The sequence below is a fragment of the Gekko japonicus genome, unplaced genomic scaffold (assembly GCF_001447785.1).
Source record: "Gekko japonicus isolate JY-2015 unplaced genomic scaffold, Gekko_japonicus_V1.1 scaffold707, whole genome shotgun sequence".
NCBI lineage: Eukaryota > Metazoa > Chordata > Lepidosauria > Squamata > Gekkonidae > Gekko > Gekko japonicus.
The window spans coordinates 22,288-33,865 of NW_015164686.1; the positions used below are offsets into that span (position 1 = coordinate 22,288).

The 11,578-nt window shown below is 43.9% G+C and overlaps 1 protein-coding gene across 1 annotated transcript in view; it reads right to left on the bottom strand.

The window, feature by feature from the left end:
* Nucleotides 1-245: 245 nt before the first annotated feature.
* Nucleotides 246-11,578, bottom strand: part of CCT5 (chaperonin containing TCP1 subunit 5) — a 24,761-nt gene continuing 13,428 nt past the window's right edge. Inside the window, exons 7-11 of the mRNA XM_015409346.1 lie at nt 7,924-8,043; nt 7,655-7,840; nt 3,175-3,312; nt 1,098-1,278; nt 246-491 (exon numbers count right to left, since the gene is read on the bottom strand). Of these exons, the coding sequence (XP_015264832.1) occupies nt 364-491; nt 1,098-1,278; nt 3,175-3,312; nt 7,655-7,840; nt 7,924-8,043 (753 nt within the window). The 3' untranslated portion in view covers nt 246-363. The remainder of the gene's footprint in view (nt 492-1,097; nt 1,279-3,174; nt 3,313-7,654; nt 7,841-7,923; nt 8,044-11,578) is intronic.

Below are 11,578 nucleotides of genomic sequence, written 5' to 3' on the forward strand. Positions count from 1 at the left end.
AAATTTCCAACCTTGCAAAGGCCCCTGCAGTAGCCCAGGGCAAATATGTGTAAGCTAAAATGCAAAAATTAGGAAAAGAGACAAGTTATACAAATCATGTCCATTAGTTTTAGTATTAATAACATGAATATGACCAGACATAGCAAATGAAGGGCTACGAGAAATGTGAGCAACATAATTTAAGCTCTTTCCAAAAAAAAAACTGTATGTTTAAATACATTAGATATTAAAAAATGCAGCACTACTTCCGAAAGCCACAATACTGATTTATTGATCTAAGAATCTGAAACAAATGCAGCCTCTGAGCAGGCACTAGCACCTGGCTGAGGCAGCCTCCCGGCCACATCCCTGGGCTTTAGGCTTTTATTCTTCAGATTCACCCGGTCTGCGGATGTCATCAATCTTCAGGATCATTCTAACCATCTGAGTGGCGAGAGAGATTTGTTGTTTTTTCCCAATCAAAGTTTCTATGACATGCTGCTCTTTCATATCTGCCAAGAGAAGAAGCATTTAAATGCGTTCACTGAAATTAAAGGGCACCAATACAAGTCAGAACACTTTCCACATACATCCACCCCCCCCGGGCAGCCCTACCTGGACATTTGTCATAAGGTCTCTGGCATGGTTTTAAGAACAGCTTAAGCTAAAATCTGCTAAATGCAGGGACATATCTCAAAATGCTTTTTGTAAAATGCTCATCAACGACACCGGACACAAGCGGCAATGAGCAACACTGCCATTCCACTCACGAGATGGGGAGGGGGCACAACCGGGAATCAAAGGTGAGTAGCATATGCCAGCCACTTTTTTACTGCCAGTGCATCAATACTGAAAGATGCTACAGTTGGAGGATCAGGAAGATCTGAACTTCACGGACTGGGACTATTGCCTCCCTCCTGGGGTGTCCACGCACAAAGGAATGGACTCCGTGAATCCAGCTGAAGACTCAATTTTCTTGTGCAAGGAGGGTGGACAGCAAGGGCGAGGGAAGGTAATCGGCAATAAAGGACCTGGACACCTTGTTAGCAGAGTTCTTATTAGGAGTCACTGATGCAATCGGAATATAAGGAACGTTCAGCACAGCAAAGCTCTCTTACCATTTGTCCCTTTGTGCAAGCAGTCAATGCCCAGAGCAGGGTTCTCTTCCTTCACCTGGCGAGCTCGCACTTCAGCCATCGTCTGGATGGGATTCATACCACTGTTCTCAGAAAGTGCCATTGGGATTACTTCTAGAGCATCAGCAAAAGCTCTCATGGCATACTGCTCCAGAGAGGGGCACTGCAACAGCAAATATTAGAAGTTTTTAGTACAAAAGAAGAAGAACAGATTGGATTTATACCCCGCCCTTCACTTGGAGTCTCCGAGCGGCTTACAAACTCCTTTCCCTTCCCACAACAGACACCCTGTGAGGTGGGTGGGGCTGAGAGAACTCTGACACAAACTGCTCTTTTTCAAGGACAGCGGTGCCAGAGCTTGTGACTGATCCAAGGTCACATCAGCAGGTGCAAGTGGAGGAGTGGGGAATCAAACTCGTTTCTCCCAGATTAGAGTCCGCGCACTTGCGTAGCCACCTTTTGGGGATGCACATTAATCTGCCCCGACCTAAAGAGAGGGTTTTCCTGCTTCCAAGAAAATGCTCAGAAACTTCTAAGAGGTAGAACTGATGCTGAAGAGCAGGCCGCCTAAATGAGAGAGAACACTTTTGCCTTCTTTGGCAACCTCAGTGGGGAAAAACCACGCTAAAAAGACAGTAAGAAATCTGGCTGATATCCACAGGATGCAAATCTTCTTACAGAATGTGCCCCCAATTTGCAGCAGCCCTATCAGCACACTCCACTAACCCTCCAGAACCTAAGTAAGCTAGTTATACAGATTGCTTGACTTCAAAAGTAGTAACATCACAGATAGAGATCCAGAACACACCCAAGTAACCACACAAAGCTACCTGTTTTGGGGGTAGGTATACAATTGCTACTGTTACTTTAAAATTGTACAGCTGACGGGGGGGGGGGCTTTATTTTTGCCACAGTTTATGGTCAAACAGCTCAAGCCAATACTGTAGAGGAACCACTTGAGTGTGAGAATAAAGCAGAACTGAATAAAGCAGAACTGAGAACCCCCCATCCCACTATGGCAAGAGGAAGTTTCCACTGAGGGAACTGCTGATGAAGAAGTTGAATAAAAAATGACGCTGGTACACCCCCTCCACCCCCACTCTGAGTCTCAAGAACTGTAATGCAACTAGTTAAAAACCCCTTGGTTGAGGTATGATTCTCAGTGAACCATCCATATATGCTCTAACCAAAAGACCACAATCCAGTAACCAAACAGAACAGGATGGACTACAGAAGATTCTTAAGGAATCATTCCTTTAACTATGAGCTGCACGACCCAACTCTGAAATTATACAATGCTACTTAAATTTTCCATCATTACCATTTTTAGAAAGCACCAATACACCACTTCTTACATTAGTTCTGCTTTACAAATGTCTTTTCCAGTCTACAAAAAATATCCCCTATCTCGCAAACTAATTCCTCAATCCAGAAGAATGAAAGGAGGAAGTTGACTGAAATGTCTGACAGAACAGAAACTATTTGTATGACTGAGAGGCATCTGGAATTTTTTTATTTTAAGTCTGGATTCTGTCCTGCAACCATGGCAAAGATATTCTGCCCTCAGCAGTACTTTCTACTTTTATAAATCTTATGCTAAGAGACAGTGATGGGTCCCAGTGATTTTCAGAGAGAGTAAAGATCTGACCCCCAACACTCTATTTACAGGGCCATACTGGCTCCCAAATTTTTTAAGTTGGAAAAAACAAAACAAAAAAACAGCAGTTTAACTGGTGTCAGGTGCCAATAATTTGAAGACTTCTTGTAACCACAAAAGGTTTTTTCAGCTTTGTAGAAACAAAGCCATTTAAAAAAAGATTAGTTTTATTAATTCATTGGACCACGGTCCACGGCTTGTAATCAAAATAAGAAACAGAACAATTAAAAAATAAATAAAAACAGAACATTTGACAGCATTTAATCAGTCCACTAAATTTTTTTGACTGGTGAAATGCTCACCTCTACATGAAGCAACATGAAGTGTTCAAGGTAGCATTTCAACACGACTACACTCTTTTCTGAGCAACATGTCACTGACCAGTCGTCCTTCCTTCCTTACCTTGTCTGCTGTTTCACTGACAGCCAGAGCACAGGAGATCTCAGTAGCACCACCGCCATAAACAATGCGGTTGTCACGAACCAGATTCCTGATTACACACAATGCATCATGAAGGGACCTTTTGGCTTCTTCGATGATCTTTGATTACAGAATATAAGCACAGACATACAAAAAGGTGAGAAGTGTGACATCAGTGTTTCAAAAGAGAACAGACAATCCCAAAAGATATAAGCCAGCATTGGCAATTCTTTACATGTCATCTGATCAAGTGACAAGGTTACCTGTGGCTTGGCCTTTCTTCAATGGCTTAGCCTTGCCTCAATCTTATCATGTTCCAAAGGCAGCCCTGGCAGTGTCAGAGCCAATGCAGATGCTGTAAGAACCCAATGCACATTCTTCCGCCATGGCTTCTAGACAGAAGACACTTTTGCCCCAACTCCCCCTTTCCCTCAGAGGGCAGGAACTGCTCCTGGCAGGGGAAATAGATGGATGCTGCAACTCATCTGGCCTGACTGGGATGTTTCTGCTAGAAATCCGCAATTTTACTGCTTTGTACTTAAGAATCCATGGAGCTGTGGTGGCTCAAGTGGTTAAGACGCTGAACTGCAGGCTGTGGAAGATCGGTAGTTCAGCAGTTCAAGACCCAAGTGTGCCGCATGATGGAGTGAGCTCCCGTCTCTAGTTCCAGCTCCTGCCAACCTAGCAATTCGAAAGCAAGGAATTGCAAGAAGATAAATAGGTACCACTTCGGTGGGGAGGTAACAGCGTTCCGTGCGCCTTGGTGTTTAGTCATGCCGGCCACATGAGCACGGAAACGTCTTCGGACAGTGCTGGCTCTTCGGCTTGGAAACGGAGATGAGCACCGCAACCCTAGAGTCGGATTCGACTGGCTTTCGAGCAAGGGAACCTTTACCTCTACTTAAGAATCCAGCTTTAATACAGCCTTATTCATTCAATGTACTTGTATGCTTTCTTTCTGCCTTACAGGCCTCCAAAGCAGCTAAAAAGGAAATCGGCTCAAGGTTTATTGTAAAGCTCAAAACTACAGTAATGGGGACTGATGAGAGCACTGTAGAACATCCTGTCCCCAGCCTTTAGATCAGGGGTGTTAAAACATATGGCCTGCAGGCCGGAACTGGCCCGTTCAGGACTCATATCCAGCCCACGAGCAACTGGCTCTCTCCTGCTTCCTTCTCTGGAGCTTCCCCTGTGGGCTGTCTTCTCCCCCCCCCTTGTGGGGGGAGGGAAAGAAAGAGAGTGGGCTTAAGAGACAGCAAACTCCCAAGTCATCCCACAGCACCCTGAAGAGACCAACAAAGTTTTATTCCAGGCATAAGCTTTTGTGTGCATGCACACTTCTTCTCTGGGGTGGCTGCTGTGTTGCAGCCTGGCTCTCTCAGTCCTGCAGGAGATAAAAAAACCAACTTCCCCTTTTCCTCCGTTGGATGTCCCCCCACCCCCTTTCCGGTCCCATGGCAACTTTAAGACCAACAAAGTTTTATTTCAGGCAGCTGAAAACTCCTTTGCAATAACATTCAGTTGGCTCTGAGCTGCTGCTTGTTGTTGCTTTTCCCTTGTGTTACAGTCCAGAATTAAGGTTCCTGGGCCGGTTGCTGCGGGAACGAATTTCTTAGCTTTGGGCTTTATTGTCTGGCATATTAAACAGCCTTACTCTTGCAGGCTAACTCTGACGTTTGTGAGTGGGGCCTGACCTGGAGTTTTTGCGGCGTGAAGCCTGAGAAGGGCAGGGTTTGGGGAGGAGAGGGACTTCAATGGGGTATAATGTATACCGTCCACCTTCCAAAGTGGCTGTTTTCTCCCAGTGAACTGACCTCTTATCACCTGGGAATCTGTTGTAAACCCAGAAGATCTCCAGCCATCACCTGGAGGTTGGCAACCCTAGTTTTGGGCCACTGCAAAGCTTTTCTCAAGCAGATTCCCCCCGTTTATAAATACTAGCACTACCACCTCTCTGCATATCACACCTAATCTAATCAAGCCTGCTATTGCCATTCGGCATCTGAAATCATCTTTATATCTCCAGTACCTTTATATCTCCAGGGGAGCAGTGGCACAGGGGATTTATCCTCTGGTTAATACATCTGAGCTGAATAGAGCTGCTGCCAGTTCTAGCCCCGTGCTGGTGTGAGCTACCAGCCTTGTCCCCAGCTCGCCGTCCACCCAGCGGTTCGAAAGCTTCGGCGAGTAGATAAAATGGGTACCACTCCTTAGAGAGGGTGGGCACACTGAACCCCCCGGTGGGGGAGGTGTTAGCCGGTGAACAGAATGTCCAGCTCATAAGATCGGAAGCCTAGAAAGATCTCTTTGGCATCAAGGAAGCCTGTAATGGGCCGTCCGGCCAGGCGGTGGCAGTGCTGCGCTGCAACTTGAAGCAGTCCGGAGAAAGCTGACGACACGTCTGACCTTTCAGCTGAACAAACTCCCCTTCAGCTACGAACGTGTGTGATTTAAAGATCTATATGTTGTCCTCCCTTACCCCTTTGAATCATTGTTAGTCCCGTGTGTAATTGAGCAACTGTAAATCGCTCAGAGCCAGCAAGCTCTGCAGGATTGAGCAATTAATAAATTGAAAATTATTATTATTATTATTTACCTTGTGCTACATTTTATGGCACGCATGGCTCTGCCCGACAAAGCAACCTTTATGTCAGATGCAGCCCTCCTAAACAAAGGAGTTCAACAACTCGACTTTAGATGTTGCTCCTGGTTTTCACAACCTTTTTTTTAAAAAAGTACTTTGCTGTATGCAAACTGAGGACCAATCTGTCTGCTTATAACACTGAAGAAGTGTGCGTGCACATGAAAGCTCACACCTTAAATAAAACTTTATTGGTCTTAAAGGTGCCACTGGACTCAAAATTTGTTCAGTGACACACAGTTATTTATTGTGCCTATGGAGGCAAACACTAGAAGAACAGGTTTAGTTCCATCAAAGAAGAACGAATGCGACTAAAAATAGCTTTCACAAATTGTGAATGGTGGTGCTATGGGCCAGCAGAGATGCAGTGACCTTTGTGGAAACACATTCAAGCCACAGAAAGAGGAAAATGCCAAATGGAACCAAGGCTAATTTTGTGAAGGAGCTCAGTAGACTGAGTATCCCAGAAATGAGGGCCTGAGATAAAAAGGGGATGGAGGGTTAAGCCTCCATGTGCAAGGACAGCAAGGCTCTCGAGTTGGAAAGAAGCACCGTAAGACAATGAAAGAATGATACAGGAAGCCGTCAAGGAAGGTACCAGTACATGAAATCCAACTGGAACATTAATGACCACGTGGAGCACCCACTAATACAAGCACCTTCAAGTATTTAACTGACAAATTCAAATACAGAACCTATTAGGGAAGTTGAGATGGACAATTGTGACCAATGGGAACTTGCATGTAGGAAGCACCTGTACCCTAGACAGGTCTTTGTTATGACTGCAGAGTGGAATGTGAGGACCCAAGCATACAGAGCCTGATCATTGTTAACAGACTGTACTTTTCCAGGGTGTCGGAGAGCGCAAACTTGGCTGGGTTACAGGAAAAACATAATATAGCCGTGATCTTCTAATGAAAAGCTCTGGCTGCATCTCAACAGGATTTGATTGCAGTAATCTAAGGCACAGAGGTTAGCTTGTAAGAACTAGGACCCAGTGGAGTGTCTGGCTATCTGGCAGAAAGATAGTACAGAATAGCAATTAAGCTTGTAAGGAAGAGAACAAAGCAGACAGAGAAACGATACATAAATATGAATGGGACTGTAAGATGGAGTAAGAAAGAGACACAGCAGTCTTTTATGGCACAGCGTATGAATACAAGAATTTTGCAGAGAGACAACCTCCACCCCCAAAGTGGTACACTACTCCTTCCAAGGAAGGAGGAGTGTAGACTCCACAGTGCCTTTCTCTTCAAGGGAAAAGAATCCAAAATAATCCATCCCATTACCACTTTCAAGCCTGAGCTACAATTAGGAAGGCTCAAACTGTATGTTTTAACTTCGGAAAGTTTGGTGTGACAGCCTGACCAGCTGGCTACGTAAGTACCAAAATTCAAACATACTTTCTAGGATACTCTTACTTAAAATTTTAAGGAGCTTTGCTTCTACAATCCCACTTGACACTGTTCCTGAGTACGCCCATCAGTATACCTGCATACATACACCCGCATACGGCAAGAGAACTGGTGAGTTTTAAGTCAGCTGACAGCCATCTATAAAGATCAATCAGCACCATCATTGTTAACTTCTCGTTTCAAGCAAATTGAAAGAAATCAGATTAACAGCAGCCCAGCACTCAAGACCTCTAATGCCAGTCTGCTCTCACCTTTTGCTTTGAATACTTCTTAGTCTTCTCATTTCTAAAGTTCAAGATGCATTTGCGGAGAGAATCATCATCACTCCTTCTCACATGCAGATAAGAGACTCCAGAAACTGCAGTCAATAGTTGGTCAAGCTATATAATGGAATTATTGAACTCACCATTTTATTTCCGCCTCTGATGAAGATGGTCACAGCTCTGGAATTCTGACACTGCTCAATGACCAGCATTTTGTCTTTCGTGGTCCCAAAGGAGATCTCCCGGACGATGCCCGCAAAGCCTAGTTTTTCAGGTGTGAGTTCAGAGAATCGAGGAACGATGCGCCCTCCAGTTGCAATGGCAATCAGCTGAAAGCAACCAGGTCAAGCTGTGAAAGGAGAAGAGCTCCGTAGAACACAGAGAAAGAGGACTAGTCAACCCATTTACTTACTTCTATTTCTGGTCCACCAACCCAACGGACAGCAGGCAACTCGTTCTGAAGCAGCAAGTGATTGGCCTCATCATCAAATCCCCATTGGCAAATAGCTAGGTTTGCCCCAGTGTCTTTGATCTAAAAACAATGATTATTTATTAAAATGTATTACACTATACAACAAAAGGAACAAACACATACCAAAGGAGTACAAAGTTTAAAAAACTACTCATTACGTACTGTCCCTATAGAAACGAAAATGCCAGCACTGAGTGACGAATCCGATCAGGGTTCTACTTCTAGTAATTGGTCTGGAGTTGAACAGAGGATGGATCTGGCAATCAAACTATTATAATATGTAAATTATACAATAAAATTATGAACAATGCAATGTCCCCATCATCTGTACAAAAAAGCTTATCACTTATCCAAAAGGACACTTAAAATGCCATCAACAATTTTATCAGCCAATGCTACTTCATTCCATCTGGGAAAGATGGGTCTCATTTTCTCAGGAAAAACTGAGACATGTATAAAGCCAAAAATTACCTGCAGATGTGATCCCAAATGACTTTAAGAGATACTGTACGTAAATGTACAAAGAAAATCTAACTTGCTGTCATACATATATAAATCACAGGACATATATATAAACCCAAGGACACTTGGCAACTTGACCAGCGCTTGATAAAAAGAAAAGAAAACATGGGACTTTTTTTTTGTTATATTAGCATGGTGGTTGTGCAAGAATAATAGTGGTGTTTTCTTTTTCTATTAAGTTTCTCACAGCACCACTTTCAGTTGCATTCAAGTTGTTTACGTAGGAATTGGTATTGTTGTTTTAAGGGTTGTTTCAATATATGGTATTATACACAACAGCTGTGTGTAGTTGTTAATGACAAGTTAACTACGGTGCTTGTTATTATTTTCTCATAATTTGGAACAGTGAAAGGACCAACTGGGCAGCTGTAATAATATATAAGGCTACCATCTGAAGATCTCTAGGAATGCCAAGAACGTAATTAAAAGTAATGCCTCTGGTTTGTAGGAGGGGAAATAAGATTATTACACTTATATCCAACTATTCCTTTCAGAAAGGTCAGAGTGGCTTAAATGGGGCTCACAGTGGTATCTCGTCCCAAGTTGGGAGTAAGCAGTGAAGTGGCTAAATTTGCAGATGACACGAAGTTGTTCAGGGTGGTGAGAACCAGAGAGAATTGTGAGGCACTCCAAAGGGATCTGTCAAGGATGGGCGAGTGGGTGTCAACGTGGCAAATGGGGTTCAATGTGGCCAAGTGCAAAGTGATGCACATTGGAGCCAAAAATCTTAAATATAAATACACATCGATGGGGTCCGAACTGGCAGAGACTGACCAAGAGAGAGATCTTGGGGTTGTAGTAGATAATGTCAAGACAGTGTGCAACTGCAGTAAAAAACGCCAACACTATGCTGGGGGTTATTAGGAAGGGAATTGAAAACAAATCAGCCAGTATCATAATGCCCCTGTATAAATCAATGGTCCGGGCTCATATAGAGTACTGTGTACAGTTCTGGTCACCACACCTCAAAAAGGATATTATAGCATTGGAAAAACTGTAGAAAAGGGCAGCTGGAATGATAAAAGGGTTGGAACATTTTCCCTATGAAGAAAGGTTAAAACGCTTGGGGCCTTTTAGCTTGGAGAAACAACGGCTGAGTGGTGACATGATTGAGGTTTATAAGATTATATGCATGGGCTAGAGCAGGTAGAGAAAGAAGTACTTTTCTCCCTTTCTCACAATACAAGAACTCAATGAAATTGCTGAGCAGTCGGGTTAGAACAGATAAAAGGAAGTACTTCTTCACCCAAAGAGTGATTAACGCATGGAATTAACTGCCACAGGAGGTGGCGGCGGCTACAAGCGTGGACAGCTTCAAGAGGGAATTAGATAAGCATATGGAGCAGAGGTCCATCCGTGGCTATTAGCCACAAGGTATAGATAGGAACTCTCAGGCTGGGGCAAGTGATGCACTGTATTCTTGGTGCTTGGGGGGGGGGGGGGGAAACAGTGGGAGGGCTTCTAGTGTCCTGGCCCCACTGCTGGACCTCCTGATGGCACCTGATATTTTTGGCTACTGTGTGACACAGTGTGTTGGACTAGATGGGCCATTGGCCTGATCCAACATTAGCTTCTCTTATGTTCTTAAGCACTGGTAAGGTCCAATACACACTTAACCTTAAAAATAGTGTCCCTGGTAATTAATATAATTAATATGCCATGCATCAATCAGAAAACCTTGTTGTACTCAGTTGCAATTTCAGTGAAATCTCATATTAGAAATGACACCAGCAATGAAGAAGACTACTTTTGAAATTCTGTACAAAGTACTTCTATTTCCTATTCTATTATTAAGCCGCAACATGAATTTGAAGAACTGTAACTAGGCCTATGTACATTCTGTCCTTCTGCACCCAGTACTGTATCTTGTGCACTTTCAACAGGGGACTTCTGGTTTATGGTGAGTGGGAGTCTGAACTGAGAAGAGCATAAGACTCCTCAGAGCACTTTGCTGATTGCCCTGCATACGCAACTCACAATGATCTGTAAATTATACGAATCATTTTGTCCAGGGTCCCCTAGCAACACTGGGGAGGGGAGGGAGTTATAACGACCAGTGGAGGGGCCACTGTTGTGCACCTCCGTAATTCAAGCAGTGGGATGGGTATTACCTACTTAAATCTACAGAGCAAAAGTTGTAGATGAGTAAGTTTTCTAGTGGTTGGCAGGCAGGGCTTCAGTGCTTTACAATCATCTTCATGACTAGGAAATAAGGACTGTGCAGATTTACTTATCTGCAGTTGTGATGGACTGCACTTTTTAAGAGGCTGAAAAGCACTGTACATAAAACTAAAGGACTGTAAAAGTGTCACTCAAGGGCTCGTTTGCCATGGAATTTTCTGCTCGGTTCTTTGGGAAACTGTATCTAGACTGGGGGTGGTGGTGGTGGTGCTTGAATGGTTGTTTGTGTGGGGGGGACTGTTTTGCTTAACTGCTTGATAACTGTTATTCTAAATGCCTCCCAGATGGGAAGTGACAAGGTACTCTCTGCTAGGTGCCCTGTCATAGATAAATCACTTTAGGTTCACAGGTGGGGGTGGGGGGAGCACACGTTAGTTTTAGGCAGGCTGCGTTGAATGAATGGATTGGACGGAACACTGGGGGGGGGGGGCCCCCCCCTTTGAATGTATAATATCAGACTGGCGCCAAACCCAGTCAGTTCTGACACAAGATGGCTTCTGCTCAACACAACTGCACATCTCAAAAAAATCTTTCTCCAAAGAGTGCAATTGAGGGTGAGTTCGTGTGAGAGTCTGACAGAAGGTGAATACTTCACAGAGCTGGAGAGCCTTGCGTGACAAGCTGTTCCAGGCAATCTGATTCGTTGGCATTAGCTGAGCAAAGTCTTGAGAGCTCTATGCTGAGAAAAGAGATTCAGATTCCTGCCTTAACTGTCACAAGATCGTCTTAGACTAGCCCTGGCAGAAAAAGGGTTTAGTACTGACGGTCAGAATTTACCCATGACTTAATATAATATAGTCTTAATTTATTTATTTATTTATTTATTTATTTATTTATTTAACCTTCGACTTCTATCCCGCTCACCCCCTAGGGGCTCTGAGCGGCTTACAAT